The sequence below is a fragment of the Gobio gobio genome (genome assembly GCF_949357685.1).
Source record: "Gobio gobio genome assembly, chromosome: 15".
Classification (NCBI taxonomy): domain Eukaryota; kingdom Metazoa; phylum Chordata; class Actinopteri; order Cypriniformes; family Gobionidae; genus Gobio; species Gobio gobio.
Genome location: NC_137108.1, coordinates 40,411,914 through 40,431,204, shown reverse-complemented (window position 1 = coordinate 40,431,204; position 19,291 = coordinate 40,411,914). Strand labels below are relative to the sequence as shown.

The 19,291-nt window shown below is 39.4% G+C and overlaps 1 protein-coding gene across 2 annotated transcripts in view; it reads left to right on the top strand.

The window, feature by feature from the left end:
• Positions 1–19,291, top strand: part of dyrk1b (dual-specificity tyrosine-(Y)-phosphorylation regulated kinase 1B) — a 42,984-nt gene that overhangs the window by 15,116 nt on the left and 8,577 nt on the right. The window contains exons 1-7 of one of the 2 annotated variants that reach the window (XM_079836643.1): positions 5,097–7,207; positions 15,435–15,580; positions 16,345–16,464; positions 16,588–16,776; positions 17,419–17,566; positions 17,885–18,171; positions 18,567–18,713. In XM_079836643.1, the coding sequence (XP_079692769.1) occupies positions 7,066–7,207; positions 15,435–15,580; positions 16,345–16,464; positions 16,588–16,776; positions 17,419–17,566; positions 17,885–18,171; positions 18,567–18,713 (1,179 nt within the window). In that variant the 5' untranslated portion in view covers positions 5,097–7,065. Of the gene's footprint in view, positions 1–5,096; positions 7,208–15,434; positions 15,581–16,344; positions 16,465–16,587; positions 16,777–17,418; positions 17,567–17,884; positions 18,172–18,566; positions 18,714–19,291 lie in introns of those variants that run through there. The other variant, XM_079836644.1, reaches the window with a different exon arrangement.

Sequence of the window (19,291 nt, the reverse complement as noted above, 5' to 3'; positions counted from 1 at the left end):
TCAGGTGAAAGGTCGTGCTGCGGAAGGGAGGGCAGGGTGGGGGGAAGGCTCATCAGGGATTAACAGTAGGGATTCTCCTGCGTCTCGCTCCACGAAAGGGTCAGGCGTAAGTGCACTGACACGTGTGGACAGATACTGTCAAGCTTTGTCTCCTCCTGATCATTGTGTTCCATGTATTATTACCAGAACATATATAATTTAGCATGATGTGACTGTAATGATCACTTCATCATTATAATGTTTGTGAGACTAGCCAATTTAAAGCCATTGAAATAAACGTTCCCCCTGTTATTCATTGATTGTGTTCGAATATTATATTACTGAAGTTACAAAGGTTATATACACCTACATACACACACGTTTTTTCAGTAATATAATATATAATGTAAAGGAAAATGGATCCTTTCATTATCACAAAATAAACCCCAATAGGATGATCAGGACAGGAATTGTTTTTTGTTTTTTTTGAGAATGATTGGCTGACTTTACGTTATTACACACAGCTACTTTCAATTAATGAATGAATTAATATTATTGTTAATAAATAAATACACAGAGAGAAAATATGAATTAGTTTAAATAATTAAATGATCTTATTTGTATAGTGCAGAGAGACGGTACACATTACATGACAACTTTGTAGTAAACTGTCATCCCAGATTGAACAGTTGTGTGATGCCCTGGATGACAGACATTTTTCTAATTTCTGCAATTGACCAATCAGAATCAAGTATTCCAGAAAGCTGTGTAATAAATATACTATCCAAAAACTGTGTCTATCATAGACTACTGTTCAAAAGTTTGGGATCTGTAAGATTTGTTAATATTTTTGAAAGACATCTTTTGTGCTCCCCAAGATTGCATTTATGTGATCAAAACTACAGGTAAAAAACATGAATATTGTGAAATATTATTACAATTTAATCAATTGTATAATATATTTTAAATATAATTTATTCCTTAGATGGCAAAGCTGAATTTTCAGCACCATTACTCACGTCTTCAGTGTCACCTGATCCTTCAGAAATTATTTTAAAATGATTTGGTGCTCTTTTATTTTTTATTATTATTGAAAATGGTTGTGCTGCTTCATAGTTATATACATATTATAGATTATTTGATGAATAGAAACTACAGAACAGCTTTTTTTATTAATGTTTGAAAGATAAATCTTTTGTAACATTTTAAATGTAGTTACTGTCACTTTTGATCAATTTAATGCACCCTTTCTGAATAAAAGTATTAATTTCATGTTTTTTAAAAACTTTGTAAAAGGTTTTGTAAATATGTCTGTATAAAAAAAGTTGAAGCTTAAGTCTAACATTGTTTTAGTAGTTATGCAAGTATTTTAATTCCTAAAGTTGTAACAGCTCAGCTCTGACTTAAAGTGATTTTGCTGGTGCCATGGCTAAAGTGTTGGACATCTTTAGCGTTCGTATCCATAACTGTTCAAGCATGGCACCTCATGCAACCTATTTATGGATGAAACTTCAAACTTCTGTAATGGTAAACTTGAACCTAGGCCATCTTGGGTTTCTTGGCAGAACTTCCATGGCACTAGCAACATTAGGCCATTTTTGTCGCAGGTAACACAAGTGTAATGAGGACAACTGTTCTGTTTGGAAACAAGTTTTTTACAGCCTCATATTCTGTACATATCATGGTATTGAGTGGCATCCCTATAAACCACTTGTAGGATATAATTATTGAGCACAACAAAGAGGTCTTTCTCACAACTTGTATATTAACTGAAAAGGTAAATAAAAACTTAGTTTAATGTTAACAGTTTATATTTACAAGTTTATTGTCATTTTGTTTGCCACTTTACAAGAAATACTGCAAAGACCCTAGCTAGATGTTCTGTTTCCCACCCGTTTTAAGTGTCCATTCCATAATTGGCATGTTTTGTTATACTGCTGTTGGATATATGGAATAGAGGTGGTCCAAAGAAAGCACACACTTTAGGTGGCTATTTTAGATATTTAGGGACTAAGAGGTCAGGTTTACTTGGTTGTAAATATCTCACTGTTGGTAGACAAGCCATTTGCCAATGGGAAGTGTTTGCTGGGAGTGTTGTGATGTATATCTGGCCATTCTGCCTGTCAATAAGGAGGTTGAAAATAAAGCACTGAAGAGTATATGATTTGTTTTGGTCAGCATGCCGCCCTCATCTTCTGCTCCTATAAAGCCGTTTTGTTGCCTTATTTAACTTGCATGTGTCCAAACAGTCAAATGTAACTCTGTAATGCACACTTTAAAATCGAGAGAAGAAAAAAAAACATCTCTGGCGTGAGCAGAGCTGAAACACAACCCCGGCAACCTCCCCGCAGTGTAATTGTAATTCGCTGCTGTGTTACCCCGCCGTTCCTTTTGCGCTTGCTAGCTTCTTCAGTGAAGTTCGACTACCGTATCTTCCCACTGCATCATGTTTACCTAGCAACACGCATCACCCGCTGCCGGCCCTCCCATTGGTCATTTCAAAACGCACCCGGGACCAATGGCAGGGCTGTTACCATGGTACAATGTGTAGTTGCCGGGTGGAATTTTGCTGCAAGGCACGTGAGTCCCGGAATCTTCGCCTTGCGTTTTTAATCTCGGGTGTCTGGGAGCTTTGCAAAGGTGATTTATTGGAACCGAGTCACATTTCCTCTCAAGAACCAGCTCACTTATACACGTAGACGTTTATTTGTACATTTATGCTTTACAAACCAAAATAATAATGTGACACATAAGGGGCTGCCGCAGCTGTCACAGGGGTGCGCACTGCTGTAGCGGTGGAGAGAAAGGAGGAAAGTTGAATTCTCTTTAAGTTTACACTGAAAGAAAACTATATTAATATTCAAATATTTTTGTAGGCATTTAATAATATTAAAACGTACGTTTGTTTCACATAAATTATACTTGTAATACATGTAACAATTTCGTCATTTATATGATTTTTATTTGCCTTTTGTTTAGTGTGTTTATATTTATATAGCCTTTTAATTCGTTTGATATTTCAGTGAATTTCTTTTTTTAAAACGATAATTATTATACATTTCAATTTGTTTGCACGTGATCCCAAACTGGCCGACGTGTTTATTTTAATACGTGATATTTTGAATGTTTATACGCTTGCATATCATTTAAAATAGTCATATCGATTTTTTTTCTCTTAACAAGAGAAAGATACGTGAAAATATACATATAAACGAGCTTCTGTGGAGTCATGGAGGATGAATGACGGCATGGTTAACCTCGTTTTGCACCACCATCGACCCCCCTCCCTTATACTCTTTTAGGGGAGAACAGAGAGGAATTACCAACCCGCACGCAATGGGGTTTGAGCATGTTTCCTAACCACAATATGGCCAAATTAAAAAATAATAATATAGGCCTATTTAAAAAAAAAAAAAAAAGAATCTTTTTGTGCATTATTTAATGCAGGTAAATTAAAACTGTACAATACAGTAACGAAAACTGTAATAATATATCATTCACATTTAATAAAGTTTTCATTTTTTAAATAATACAAAAATTAGTTTAATGTATATTCATTTTAAGACTATTCACAAGTTATTCAGGTTGTCATTGGGCTTTTTTTATTTTATTATACATTGAGAATTTACATGGATAGAAGTTTGAAGTAGCTTAAGATAAAAATGCTCTCTTGATGTTTGATATTTCTTATTAAATCTCAAGCCTGATCACAATTTCATTTTAATACAATTTCAGTGCAGTGGCATAACTAAGTAAAAAAAAAATAATAATGAATGATTAATGATCACTTAAAGTTTGCCCTAATGCAACAATTCTCACAGATTATCAGCCTCTTGTTTCGTGTGTTGATGACAATTCCCCCCTCTCCCTCTCCCTCAACTTTTCGCTGTTGTCTCCCCCCTCCATATCAATCTACCTGAAGTCTTGTGTTATTTCCGCGGGCACGTCATCCTGTTTCCGCGGCGTATTTTGGAGACAACAAGGAGCTAGGGGAAAGGGCAGTCTCTCGTCTCTTCTCCGCCCACATACCAAGCTGACCAATTCAAACAGCAACGGGGACCACTTCTGACCAATCGCGCGTAAGCTGCCGTGGCGTTGGATAGCAACAGACCCTACGAACGCGCACACAGGGGGTGGAGAATGTAGCACCCATGAACGCGCACTAGCAGAGAGGGAGGGAGGGAGATTTGAGGAGCAGTTCTGTGGAAAGGAACATCGGCGTGTGTGCGCGCTTTAGCACAGAAAAGTTTGATGGAACTTAAAGGGCACAGAAAGATAACTTCCTTATCATATACATACAGTTATTGTTACAAATAAAGAATTAAATGTTTCAAATTCTATCAATGACGTCAGGCTAATACTATTTTCATGAGGGGGTGTTTTTTTTTACTAGGGCCGACCTTGACGTGTTTGTCTGTATAAGTTTTCTTCGCAATCCCTGTACGAATGATTAAATTACTTGTAGAGGTTAGTCTTGAGCACCCAGTTTGTCTTTCGGCGCCTTTTACTTTTAATGGCGCTGTAAACAAACGAACGATATATAGCCGTTGTTACTATAGTTACCTGACTCATAATGACTAGCATAGTGCAATCCGATTAACTTTTTGTCCTTACTGAAAAATTAAATGTGAAAACAATTTTTTAGCTCATTGTGAGTGTTCAACCTCCCATAATTCTCTCCACACAAGTTAGGCCTGCATTATAGCCGTGTTTGTTTGTTGCACAATTGTTTATTGAAATAAAACGCACTGTAATTGTGTTCAGTGGTTTGTTTCTAATGATTCGGGCAGTCTATATATGCGCTGTGTGAATATCTATATCTGCAGAGTTACTATAAATGGAGAGAAGCGGGTTGGTGGCGCTACTAAACTGAAATGGGGATGCAGAGTCTTTTAAACGCTTGTGAATGTGTGTTTTGTGGTGAAGCCTTGTTTCATCTGATGAAATCTGGGTAAATAAGCACATAGTCATGCGTCACTCCTTTTGAAACGCGTTTCGTGGTTCTCATGGCAGCCCTCCGCTTTTGGTGTTTAAACATTGAAGCGTGGGGAGCTGCGTCAACTGAGCTCCTCCACATAGTGGCTCTCCTAGATCCCCCCCTACACTTGAGTCTGGATGGAACAATCCTCATTGCAGGGTGTGGATCCAGTGCCGGCCAGAGAGGCTCGACAACAAGGAGTAATAACGGGCAAGCAGCGAGTATGACTTGAGACTGGGTGGAAACGAACGACTTTATACTGGGGGAAAAATATCAAGGAGAAGATTTTAAACGAAAGGAGCGTTGATATCCAAAAGCGTTACGGAGTTACGAGGGCAAATGAATCTGTGTAAGCGCACGCGGAAGCCCAACTAAACTGCACGGGATTGCGGTCGCGGTGACAGCTCAGGATGGAAGTAACGTCATATTTTTTGCCAGCTGATGTTCTTCACGAAATAGCTTGGTGACGCTTTGAATTCTATTTTTATGGTCGACGGAAAGTTGAAAATTGTCGGTCGCGGACTTAACGGTGATCTGTTGTTCTTTGAGGCGACTTGACAGCGCGCGGTTGGACAACAGCGCGAGCACCCACCATTATAATCCTAACTTTTGAGTGAATTGTCACCCCTTGAACTGGACGTTTGGATTGTTTGGACTTATTTCTGGATATCTTTTCCATTTTATTTTTAAATGCCAAGCACATTCGCGCAACCGAAACGTCTCTTTGCAGAACTGAAGAGGTTAAGCTATGGGAATCGCAGTCTATTCGTTTGACGCTCTATAATTAAGACTAAATTCTATGCTCACCCACATTGTATCGTGTAAAACTATCATCGTGAAAGCGGCAGGTTTTTATTCCCTTCTCCAGTAGTTGTGCATTTTTTGGTGCCTGTAACTTGCACTTCAGCACTTTGACTCGTTGGAGTTATTTGTGCTTGCACGTGTTTGTTTTGATCCTGCAGCCCACGAAAACATTTATCACAAGCTATAGATTGTTGTCACCCATGTCTTGAGCACCTGGCACCCCCCTCCCCTTTTTTTGACTTGCCAGCTAAAAGGTCGCTGGTACACCTGCAGACTTTGCCAGTTGCATTTAAGGGGGAAGGGTACATATTTTTCCCATAAGGAAGTCACTGACACATTTCTTACCTGGAGCTGCGTTCTTTTTTGCTCATCAGGATTAAGATTGTAACTGAAGAAAGTGGCAACACAACCATTGTTGTCAAACGCAGCTGCCTTTTTTGACTAATTTAAGCTACTGTAGGATACCTAGACAGAATATAAGAAACGCCAGCTATTTTTAGGAAGAGTGATGGGGTAAATGGCGTTGAAAATTGAGACCCCCACCCACACCCTTAAGGCTACCAACACTTCCAGGTTTAGCTCTGGTTTCCTTGTCAGCTGCTGAATTATCGGAAAATTTAAGTGGGGAGTCCTGTCTCAACAAGGATCTCAGTCTTATCCCACTCTTGTGAAAATTTTTTCCAAAAGTTATTGATATTTTATCTGATGGAATCCACTCCATATTGTGGGACAATGAATCTAGATACAGTACAAGTAAAGCAAACTTTAGTAACCAAATAAGCTCATCCCCATATAAACAGAGAAATATATCTATGTGTGTGTGTGTGTGTTGCAGAGTATATATATAGCTCTATTAAGTATATAAGACATACATAGTTTGAATATGTATATTTTTATGCCAAAAGTGAGCATTGTTGCCTGAAACCCAATCCATTGCCTTAGAATATTATAGTAATAAAGGGAATAGCAAGGACAGAAATGAAACGGTGTTTGAAATAACTTAATGGTGCCTTTTTCGTTCATCGGTTTCTTCTGTCTGTCACTTCAGGATTTCGCAAGTAATTAAAAGATATTTTTGTGCGTAAATTTAAATCCTAATCTTTATAACTTGCCTTTACGGTTCAAACTTGAGTTTTAGTTACCATTGGATGTACCCTACTGGATTATTTACTGAAGTTATAGGCATGTGCGAAGGATTATTCTATACTTGATGTCAGCGACTTTTTTGGTACTTTTTGGGATCCCCAACAAACTTGATTAGAGTCATTCTTTGGATATCACGGGCCAACGCATAAGCATTTCAGATGGTGATCACTTCGTCTGTGGAGGAGAAGCCGCAGCCTTCTAACAGAATGGTCGCAAACTTGCCGACCGAATCCTGGATTGGCAGCCCAGACCAGAATCGCTTCTTACCCCAGTCACACCTGCTACGGAAGCCGGCAAGAAGTTAGTACAATAACACTTTGCACCTATAAAAAAAGCTAAATGTGCTCAGTTCATGTGCTGCACAAGACAGTGGCCTTAACATTTGAGCATGCATGAATGTTGGGAAGGGAAATCTGTTTCTGCTCATGTTCTTTCTATAGCAATAATATTCTGTTGAAGTAAGTAAAAATGGAAAAAGCGTCAGGTCAGGTCTATTGGGTAAGGAATTCACCTCCAGTTCTTTGTCAAACATTGGTTTCTGTTGTCGTTCTTATTTACCTTTGGCCAATGGTAAACATTAGAAATCCTGATGGCTTAAATACAGTCAACAAAAACTGCATGGAATGTTGAGGGAAAAGCAAGCGAATTGTGATGATAACAGGGCTTTGGAATTTGAGGAAGTACATTCGCTTTCGGTTGAGTATTATTGAGAATGTAAATACAGTTTGGTCAAAACTTTGTCTCGTACATTGATAATCAGCAACCTTGCTTTTGTCAGTGAAAGCAGATAAACCATGGCACAATGTGCATAGATGCTTAACTGTTAAAAATCAGTATAATGCTTAACTGTTAAAAATCAGTATAATGCTTTGTTTATATATGAATACTGGGTTATTCAAGATAGAAAAAGAGCCCACCCAGGGGCATTTCCCTTTTAGACCGGACATAAATTAGTCAAATGTTTCACACACTTAAAGATACCCCTACAGAACTTCACTCCTTTTCCCATCATTCTCTTTACATAACTTGTTCAAACAATCATGGGAATAGGCACATTGTCGAATGGTTTCAGTGGCTGCTTGATCTTTGCGTCACTTCTGCGCGGTAATTTGTGCTGTGTGCTGTGGGAGCTCTACGTGCAGTGTGAGCTCACAGTGATCGCTCTGTTGCTGGGAATCTTAGAGCTGCAGCAGAATGCTGCTCTGTAGACCAGCATGTACTGTATTGTGCACAACGTACGTCACAAAAGGAGCTTTTCTTGGTTTGTTAGTCATATTTTAAGACGTTGTGACTCTGAGTTGTGATTACACTAAATAAAAGGCTGTTGTCATGGCAGATTATTTTTGCTTTTATTCCACTGGTGGTATCAGTTTGCTGTCCTCTGATTGTCTTGTTTAGTTCTGTACATAGATTCAGTATTACAGAGCATTAAATATGTCAAAGACCTTTGTTGCATTTGATGGTTTTGTTAGAATGAGGGCTTAATTATTTTCCAGTAAATTATTATGGCCACATGAAAGCATAATGAAAATAAAATACCTTAGTATAAGTGGTTGATAAAACAAGCTTGCAGCGGTGTAGTTCTTTCCTGATTTTAGCAGGAAAGCTCATTGTTTGGATGCCAATGTACAGTGGCAGCTGGTTTGCTAGACATAGGCTTGTTTAGACTATCCTTCGTTATTTGCCGTCTCTCCCATTCTCTGTCAGTTCAGGATTGGAGTTAAAGGACTCAATTATCCGTCAAGCATTAAGCTGCTTAATGCAGTTACGATATAATTGCTTAATTGGCCCATTTCAAGAAAGTTTCCAAACAAGTTATCTACAGCCACTGCAAAGTACTAACCCCACACAGCTTCAAACTCCAATGTCCATTTTAACTTTGGTCATAAAGAGAATGTCATGGAGCATCCGTAGATTGGTAATTTGACATCTTTTGGGTCCTGTCGTAGCAAAACAAGACCATAAAGTCCAAAAGTTTGCAATGAAAATACATACACACACTTGTTGCTCAGCAGGCTTGAAAGAGCCTTGTAGACTTCAGGCATTTTGCTGTCGGTTGATACAGGGACCTCAAATTTGAACCTCAACCTCCCTCCAAATGGGTGATTGTTAATAGACTGGTCAAAATATTTGGAATGAGAAGCAACTGAATTGTTGTTTAGAGTGTTTTGCATTTTCTGCCTTTAATTTTTATTTTTATCTGTGTATCCAGCTGACTTTTCTCCTGTTGCTATTTCTGTCCCCCCACCCCAGTCTGGCGTGTCAGGCTCTATGTGTATAACTGCCTTTCAGAAGACTGAGTAACTCTTTTAAAGATAGATATAACTGCAAGTAACCCTTTGGGTTCAGGGAAAGCTGCAGGAATAATTCTGATCTGTGGATCCACCTATATGAGACAAAGAAAAAAGCTGATAGGGCACCTGGAGACATCATATCAGCCGAGAATCCCAGCCCTGAATCAAGGTGCATGGAGTTTGGACTGTGAAAGACAGAAAGAGAGTCACAGCGTTCATACAAACAACCCGTCCACTCCTTGTCCTTTGCCCCTTACCCTCACGCTGCCTTTCATGTTTGTTTGCTCACCGATTTTCAGTCTAAAGGTGAAATGTGTCGTTTTGCCACGTAAAATCCATTGGACATCCAGAATCGTGTGGTTAAATATAAAGTTTCCTTTACATATACAGGCTGGTTGTATTGATAAATCATACATTTTCCTTAATTAAATGGTAAGGTTTTGGTTTCGTTTGAAGCATTGGCGGCTTGATTACTTTTTTGTGTCCAGTTTTTCTGCTGTTATATCATTCAGGCTTTTATGCATATGTCAAATGCTAAATTGTTCTCTTTTGGTTCTATCAGTATGTATCTGGTGATAACGTCGATGTTTGTTTGGCTGTTGGTTCAGATAAGTGAAGTTACTTTTCCATTTAATTCGCTTTGCACCACAAACTTATTGGATCTTTTTTTTGTTGCTTTAGTATAACCACAAATAATTCTGTTTTCCTCAACGATCCAATTAGTCTAGTCTATTAAACTCACCGATACTAGTGCACGAGCCATTGTGGAAAAATGTCTGCCTAGTTATCATCTTTGCATGCCGATAAAATCTGTTGTTTCACATTTTCAGAGGAAAAAGTGACAAATGCCCTTCATGCTCATTGGCTCCCCGTCTCCCCACCTCCTGCTGGATTAGTGGTGGGCCTGAATCAGAACAAAAACATGTTATTGTTCACCAGATGCACACACAGTGTACCTGCAAGACCAGAGCAGCGATCCTACCCCATCCATCCAACATCTCGCTCATATACAAACACCCCGCCCCCCAGCTCAACTCCGCCATGGAGAGCACAGTAAACACTGAAGTAACTTTTCTTTATCATTCTCCCAATATCTCTCTGTCACTCACGTGCACCTTAAGTATTCACGTTTTTCGTTTGGTCGTTCTGTATTTGTGTCTTGCGACTCTCTCTCACATCATCCTTTCTGTGCTCTTTCCAAGAAAGAAAGTAAACAATGTGAATATGCCTGCACTCCTCGCTCTGTGTCAACATCCACCTCCACTGGAGCAAGTGGCTCTTTACTCAAGGGGCGCTTGATTAGTGGTGGTCACTTTAGATTAGCCAGTCTGGTGTTAACGTGAGCTCGCAGTCGCCTTGAGCTGTGAAGGTGCAGTCTCACCGAGAGATCAGCACGTAAGCTCCTTAGGGTCCCGCGGCTCGTGTTTAAAACTCAAGGATAAAGAGGGGTGGGGATTCAGCAGTGTGCATGACAGCAGTCGGCATGCATCTGTTTACGACAAGCGGGCTTAACTTAATGGTGATGGCATAAAACTGGTGACTTTTTTCAAGCCGTTTTAAATAGTGATTGACTGATATATTGGCTATTTTTATTATTAATTTGATTATTTAGGCCATTTTCAGATCACATTCAGACGATAGCCATATTCGGTAAACGTCTGCAAAATCGGTATCACTTGATTTTAAGATGATGTAGTTACACATTACTTACTTCAATAACAAAGTATCTAAGCCTAACCGTAACTCTGTAAGTACATGTAGTTAAGTAATATTGCTCTGTACTACTATGTAACTACGTCACCTTAAAATAAAGTGCAACCGCAAATATTTTCGGGTAACACTTTACAGTCAGGTCTCATTTGGTGACATGAACTAACAATAAACAATACTTCTACAGCATTTAATAATGTTTGTTAATTTCAACATTTAATAATACATTTTTAAAATCTAAATAGTAACATTACTTAATGCACTGTGAACTAATAGCATTTTTATTCAGAACTTTAACAAAGATTATAAAATGCTGTTAACATTCTAAAACATTCATTGTTAGTTCATGTTAACGAAGGTAGTGCTAATGCATTAAAATAATAGTTCACCCAAAATTTAAACTTTAGTCAGTTACTTACTCGCCCTCAAGTTTTTCCAAACCTGTATGAGTTTCTTCTTTCTGCTGAACACAAAAGAAGATATTTTAAAGAATGTTGCTAACCAGACAGTTGCCGGCAACCATTGACTTTCTGGTTACCAACATTCTTTAAAATATCTTCTTTTGTGTTCAGAAGAAAGAAACTCATACAGGTTTGGAAAATCTTGAGGGTGAGTAAGTAATGACAAAAGAATTTCATTTTTCAATTTAAAAATCCATATCAGCATTGAATAACGTTCAGACAGCAATGTGCTTGTTTTAGTGTAATTATGCATTCTATAGCTAATAATGTATTTTAAGGTGGGGGCTTCATTTTTAATGCACCTTTTCAAGCTCTCAATTTACTAGTGTCACTGTATGAGACGTCCACCCAGATGGCTTTTTTTTATTAATAGTGTGGTGGAGTCTGACTCAGCTATGGGGGCCTGACTGTTTAAACTTCTCTGTGGTACTGTTTGGGCTTTGGCCGCCAAGGAAAGGTTGGACAGGGTTATATCGCATAACACAGTGAGAGGAGCTGAACTTTGTGGAAAGGTTGTAAGTTTTGCAGAAGCCTCTCAGAGGGTGGTGTCCTCTTGCAAGAGTGAGTTCTGAGAATCAAAAGTGGAGATGACCAGTGGGAGATTCTGGGAGGTGGTGGCACAAGCCCCTTAAATGAATAATCTTTCTTTAAAGTTGAATTTGGTAAGATGTAAGTATGACTCCCCAATGCTAGATTGGTGATCAATGCATATGTGCTCCTTCCTATCTGCACATATGAAGGAGATCACAAACTGTCCCGTTGGGTTTTGGGAGAGTTAGCCCATTCAGTAATGTTTATTTCTTCGTTCTCCAATTCTTTCTGGTTCCTTTGTCGTACCTGCTCACAACTACCCAAACTATTGTTGGGCAGAGTTTAGCTTAGCTTCTGAAGTCCTCCAGCGTTTGGCATGACATCCATGTGACCTGCCATCTGCGGCCGCGCACGTTTGACAGTGGGCATGATGTGTCGCACACATCCTTGCCTTATTCACCTCTATGTACTGTATGTCTACAATGTCCCTTTTTCCGACACGTGGTCTGTTGTTCTGCGCTCAAGCAACACCAACTTGTTGCTTCATGCTAAGGTCAAGTTTTAGTTTTCATTGAACTCCACGAATCACATAAATACATGATTTTATGATGCACGGGAATCACGGAGCCCCTCAAGTCACTCTTTAGGGACACGTTGTTGTTTAATATGGTTTTCACGTTTTTTTTTCAAAGTGGGGCAAAATAAGTTGTGGATAATACCCAGAGTTTCCTCCCTGTCCTCTTTTCCCTTCATGCCTCTCATGGTGTGTCCAACTTTGGCTCTGTAGCACCAGCGTTCCCATTACCCTAACAGGGAATAAGATAGGGGGTCAGTACGGACATGGGAAGGGTGAGGTGGGAGTGATGGGGAGGGGTGTTCAGCTGTTCGCATGCACACACAGCCATCCTCTTCCTGTGCCTTAGAGACAGTGAGTAGGCTGGTCTGTTGCCATGGTGACACTGTGATTGGCAGCTGGCAGCTGTGTTTGGTCAGCTGTGGGGATGTGGAGTGAGTTGGTTAGTGGGGGAGTCTTAGCATGGTTAATTGCAGCGGATGATTACTTCATCCACCACCTGATATATTTAACTACTGCGATGTGACACTTGTGTATGTGACAATAAATTCTACCCAGGCACCTGTGTGTCTATAGAGGAGCATGTGCCTCTGTTATATTTTATTAATATTCGTTCCCATCAGGGGCAACATTTATGCGAGCGCTACGGCCAGATCAGCGTAGATTGAAAGCGAGAAGGGGGGGGACGAGAGGTAACAGGCAGGGAAAGGGAGGGCGAGAGCGGCATTGTGGGAAGGGTTGCTGATACAGCACAAGCTACCAGGTTTATTTATAGAGACCTCGCCGCCCAGCCCTTGGATACCAGCAGCCAATCGTGAGGGAGAGAGGGAGGGGGCCTCTGCCAATCAGAGCGGAGGAAGGGGGGTGTCACACTCAGGAAGTTCTCAATGTGTTCATTTCAGCATTTAAAGGCACAGTGTGACATTTTTCCTGGTGCTCAGCAGATCACGCTCTTTTAGTCATTGTATCACTCTGAAAATGAGGTCAAGGAAATGCATTTTAATTAGAGCGTGTCTATACAGGTCATTATATAGTGATATTTTTCTTTTACTCATTGTCTCATTAGAAATTACATCATTGTGTGGGATTTTGTTGATTAAGTGCAGTGCACAAAGTCATGTTTTCTTAGATGCATTTACAACATTTAGCATTTTGAATTGAGCTGTCTTGTCATTTGCAACAGGGTCTGAGTAGAAAGAAACCAGTTGGAGATTCTCCTACTAATGTATATCCAGGCAGGCTTCCTGTCAGTGAGTTGGTGCTGGGACTCCTCCTATGGGCATGTAACAGCAATGCTTGCCGTCACTCCCTGGGATTGATGGTGGTCAGATGTGTCGTTTTGCACTTTGTTTAAGCTACAGCCATTGATCGCCCAGCCATTTCAAGTTGTAATGTGTCATTGATAAATTTCACCCCCATTACTCCTCACCTGTCAGCCCCTGAAAGCAGCAATAAAAGCATTCACTGTGGAATATCTCATCCATTTCATATCCCCTCGTTAGACGTTTAAGTCCCTGCTTCCGCACTCAGCAATCTTACTTAATTACTGTACTCTCGGCAAATTCTCGCCTCTTTCCAGAGATGTCCAATACTTCCTTTGTACATTATGAATGTTCAATGTGCTAGTGGATTATTGTGGGTAAAAAAAATCACATCCTGTAGTTAAAATTTCAGTCCATCAAATTTGGGACAGCATTAATTCTTTATAAGCATGTAGTTTAGTGCTTCAATAGTCCCTTTGGTCTTTTGTACACATAACTAGCTCCAAAAACTTGACTGGCCTACATTGTGAACGGTTTCATGTTTATATATGCAGTTCTTCATATAGACAGGTTTTTACCATAGACGCTTGATGGTCTCAGATTTCATGGTTGGGGGCTCTATACTAGTTTACAAGGGTTAATCTCACAAAACCGAATATGTCTAGGTCTTAACAATTAAAAACTCTATTTTGCATATAGACAATTAAGCTTGTTTTTAAGTTGATTAAGATTTGATATCATTGTCATGACAATTAAGCCCATTTCCCCAAAAGTGAATTTATTTAATGCAAGCAATGCTCTTTCTTGTTACTTTAATTGCCTTATGTATATAATTTAATTTTATCATAGTTTTTGTATAGAAAAATGACAGTTTTACACATTACAGTGGAAATTGTGCTTAATTATCATGAGAATAGTGCTTAAAACAATGCCAAAAAGTATCTTTGGACCTACAACATGTATATAAAAATATAGATTCTTTTTTTTAGGTGAAATATGACATGTTCTTACAATGATTCACCTTTAATTTGAGGTCAGCATTACTCTAGCAGGCTGCCTGTATTTGAAAGTAATAGCTGCAGCATATTCTTGGCCAACGAGTGGCAGCACAGGACCATGGATAGCTCTGCTTGCCTCCCAGTCACTCCCATCATCCACTGAGATTTTGGTGTGCAATGTCATACGACCGTTTTTCTTTGTTCCACCGGTTTGGCAGTGACATACTGTTCAGTGATTTTCTGGCGTTTGCATATTGTCCGTCCGTAGCTGTTGGAAAAACACATGCTGCTTAGAAAGTTAAGAGAATTATTCTGATTTGGAAACCGTTCTCGGGGCTTTGAAGGTGTATAGCAGAGTATTCCCACCTCCAATGCACGCTTGTCATGCTGACCTGAGGAACGGTGCTGTAATTTCCCAGCCAAAATGAACTGGAGCTTCTTGAGAGGATAACCGATCATTCTTATCACTGTTCCATCCGATTGTTGGAGATTTCAAAGATCTCTTAGCCAGAGGCTCTGAAAATGCCTTCAGTTTGACTTCCAATATGGTGTGTGTGAGTCTGTTCATATTTCTACTTCCCCCTGCAGTGCAGTGTTTCTCCCCACACCCATGTCAGTATTTGCTTGGCGTGTGCGATGCACTTTAGCAATGTGTCTTCTGAAACCTCTATCGTTCCCCCCCCGTTTCTCTATGAAGGTGGAAGCAGCTCAGGATGCAAGCCCCCCTCCTCTACCCTCTGCCAGCCTGCCGCCTTGGGCTTCTCCCCCGCTGAGCCAACCATGTCGAGCCAGCACAGCCACCCCTCCTTCAGTAACATCCACTCCATGGCCGACCAGCAGCAGGTACCAGAATCATGCTCCCTTGAAATTAAATATCATATAGCCCTTATGTAAAGCATCATTCACAAAGTTATTGTGTTGATTAAAGATGTGTTTGTGACTTTAAAAATAACAATCGAACAAATAAAAAATAGCAGTTACATGCTGATATACACATATACTGTATTTAAATGATGAGAAAAGCCCTCAAATGAAGATGAAGACGTTATTGTGTTTTACATGTGAAACACTGCATATAGGCATTACAAAAAGTGACTTTTAGAAGTCATCATACGGTTTTATTTCCTGTTACTGGCCTGTATTTCACAGCTATATTATGCGGTTAAGTTTGTCTGTCTGTCTGTGGTAGACTAATGGGTTGTTCACCCATAATATATTTTGCAATATTTCATGATTGGTCTATGTATGCATTCAAATTGACGTCATTAGCTATTGCATGTAGGTTGGAGATTACAATTTTCATGTATAGGTCAGGAGAGTGATAAATAATGTGCTTAATTTTTTTATTGCAATATTTTATTTAAAATGTGTCACTGTAAAAGAATGCATTCAAATGATCAGCCGTATTTGTTAGTAAACTTTTCCTACTTATTAAAGTACTTAAATTAATGTTCTAAAGATTTTATAGACTTTCTTATTAGTTTTATATTTAATTTATATAGTATATCCTTTGATTTTATTGTTTTGTTTTTGTTATGGTGCTTCCTCTGCTGCCCCTCTTTTTTTTTTTTTTTTCTTACTGTTGTCTTGGTGTCACTTTTTTTCAGGTGCTGTCAGATATGACCATCCTGCAGAGGAGGATTCCCCCGAGTTTTCGAGATCCCGCCAGCGCCCCGCTACGTAAACTCTCAGTTGATCTCATCAAGACATACAAGCACATCAATGAGGTGAGTCCAGCTCAGGCCTTTTCATATTTGCACTTATGATAAGACCAATTGTACCAACCACCCCTAGTTATTACTGAAGCAGCAATAGAGGTGCAAATATGAAATGTTTTGCTCGCTTTTTAGGTGTATTACACAAAGAAGAAACGGCGGGCCCAGCAGGTTCCGCCTGAGGACTCCAGCACCAAAAAAGAGCGCAAGGTGTACAACGACGGCTACGATGATGACAACTATGACTATATTGTGAAGAACGGGGAGAAGTGGCTGGACCGCTACGAGATCGACTCGCTTATTGGCAAGGGCTCCTTCGGACAGGTTAGCACAACACTGAAGATGAGAATAGATGTCAAGGCTAAAAGGCATTAAATACAGGCATAAAGTCAAACTGAAATAACAGCGCTCATGTTCACCAGGGTGTGGAAATCTACAAACTAGCAAGGGATGACTTTTTTGCCTTCAAAATAACTTTGTTTGATCCAAAAGGGAACTGAGTCACACAGTCATCAATATTGAACTATCATTATTCTCATTATTTCATTTTGGTAGAAAACTGATGATAGTTTGTATAGTTTTTAATATGCTCCTGATTCCAAGTATGGCATATGTACTCTTTTCTGTCCCAAAATGAAACAAAACGTGGTAATCTTTCATTACATTAGATTTGAATAGAAACTTCTAAAAATAAAAGTGTTTAGAATAATAAAAATAATGGAGCACTTTGTGTTCTCAATGAATGCATATTAAAAGCAAACCACTCTACATACCAAAATGGTCAAATAAATGTCAAAATAAGGATTTGTTCAAGTAAATATGAAGAATTCGAAAGTCTGTGTACAGAAACTCTGGTGCATTTTTGAAATGTTACATCATATACATGAAACATCTTATGCTATATGTTTCTGTTGTAAAACTAAATCCTCTTGCCAAGTGTGCGCTAATTTGCTCCTTTTTGTGTAGGTGGTGAAAGCCTATGACCACCATGAGCAGGAGTGGGTGGCCATCAAGATCATCAAGAACAAGAAAGCCTTCCTGAACCAGGCCCAGATCGAGCTGCGGCTTCTTGAGCTCATGAACAAACACGACACTGAGATGAAGTACTACATAGGTAAAAACCAGACGCTGTTTGCAACACGTACAAGAATGCGACAAGCAGCTGTTACTCTACATTTAGTCTTTCACAGAAAAACCTTTGACCTAATGGCAAGAGAATTTCCTCCCACCCAAAAGCAATAAGTACACAAGACTAAAAGTAGTACATGAGACTATTTCATAGACGGAAAGCAAAGTATAATGTATAATAATCTGGATCTCATGGGTATCTAGTTCACTTGCCAAACATTCGTTTTAAATATACTTTTTTCAACTCTTTTTTTTTTTGTGAGAACCTCAAAGCATATTTTCTTTCTCATTTTTGTTTCCTCAGTCCACTTAAAGAGGCACTTCATGTTCCGTAACCACCTGTGCCTGGTGTTTGAGCTTCTCTCCTACAACCTGTACGACCTCCTGCGTAACACCAACTTCCGCGGCGTCTCGCTCAACCTGACACGCAAGTTCGCTCAGCAGCTGTGCACGGCGCTGCTCTTCCTGGCCACGCCTGAGCTCAGCATCATCCACTGCGACCTCAAGCCTGAGAACATCCTCCTTTGCAACCCCAAGCGCAGTGCCATCAAGATTGTGGACTTTGGCAGTTCCTGCCAGCTAGGACAGAGGGTGAGACAGCGTCTCAGGCCCATTGGCGTCACTGTTTGTTAACAAAAGGCTAATATGAGGTCACGCACAGTAGTAACCAGTGAACTTGCTTTTAAGCAAACAAAAATAAAATTGAGACATGCTGTGGTGAATTTTTAATGATTAAATGCATCTGTAAGAGAAAAAAAAATGCAATGCTCATAGTTGGTGGGATGTGCATTCAGAGGACTTTGCCACAGCTGAAATGGATTTAACTGCTTGAGATTTCTAGGAGCAGTGCTGCACCCTTCTTATCTTGCAGCTTCTGCTTCCCCCTAGTGGAGAAAAGTGAAAAAGCACTCAATAGTGATTGTGGTAGATAGTTATGCATCCTGTGTTTGTGCATGTCATTCATTTCCGTTTTCTTCCTCCCTTAGATTTACCAGTACATCCAGAGTAGGTTTTACCGCTCTCCTGAGGTGTTGCTGGGCATGCCGTATGACCTGGCTATAGACATGTGGTCCCTGGGCTGTATCCTGGTGGAGATGCACACGGGCGAACCGCTCTTCAGTGGCTCCAATGAGGTACAGCCAGGGGATTAGTCACACAATGACTGTGCAAAGCTTTGTGACGTGCTGCATACGTCTTTCTTTGACGCTCATCCTAAGTCTTCACTTGTAAGAACAACAATTCACCAAACTTAAACAGGCATACAAACAGGATATAATTCCCAGGATTGTCAGCATTGTGCATTATTAAAATATTAGAATCATTTTAAAGACATTAAGACAGCAGATTATAGTTGCTACTGTAAATTATTCAAAACAAGAGATGCACGTATGCACTATATGTATAAAAAAAGCCATAAAGTTTAATGAATTTCAGCCACTTAAAATGCACTACAAGACGATGTGACACCCAAAGACGTTTCTCAGATGCATATGTATATAAACCAACAATATAAAGTGCTGTCTGAACCAATAGTTGAAATTAACCTGAAATAAAATATAAATGGCCTTGTCAACAAAATGAAATACATTTAAGCTGAAATGCAAAAATTACCAAGACAAAAACTGAAATAAAAATAAAGCTAAATAGATTTTTTTTATTATTATTATTACAAAAGCACACAATAAAATGACTAAAGTTTAACCTGAAATTA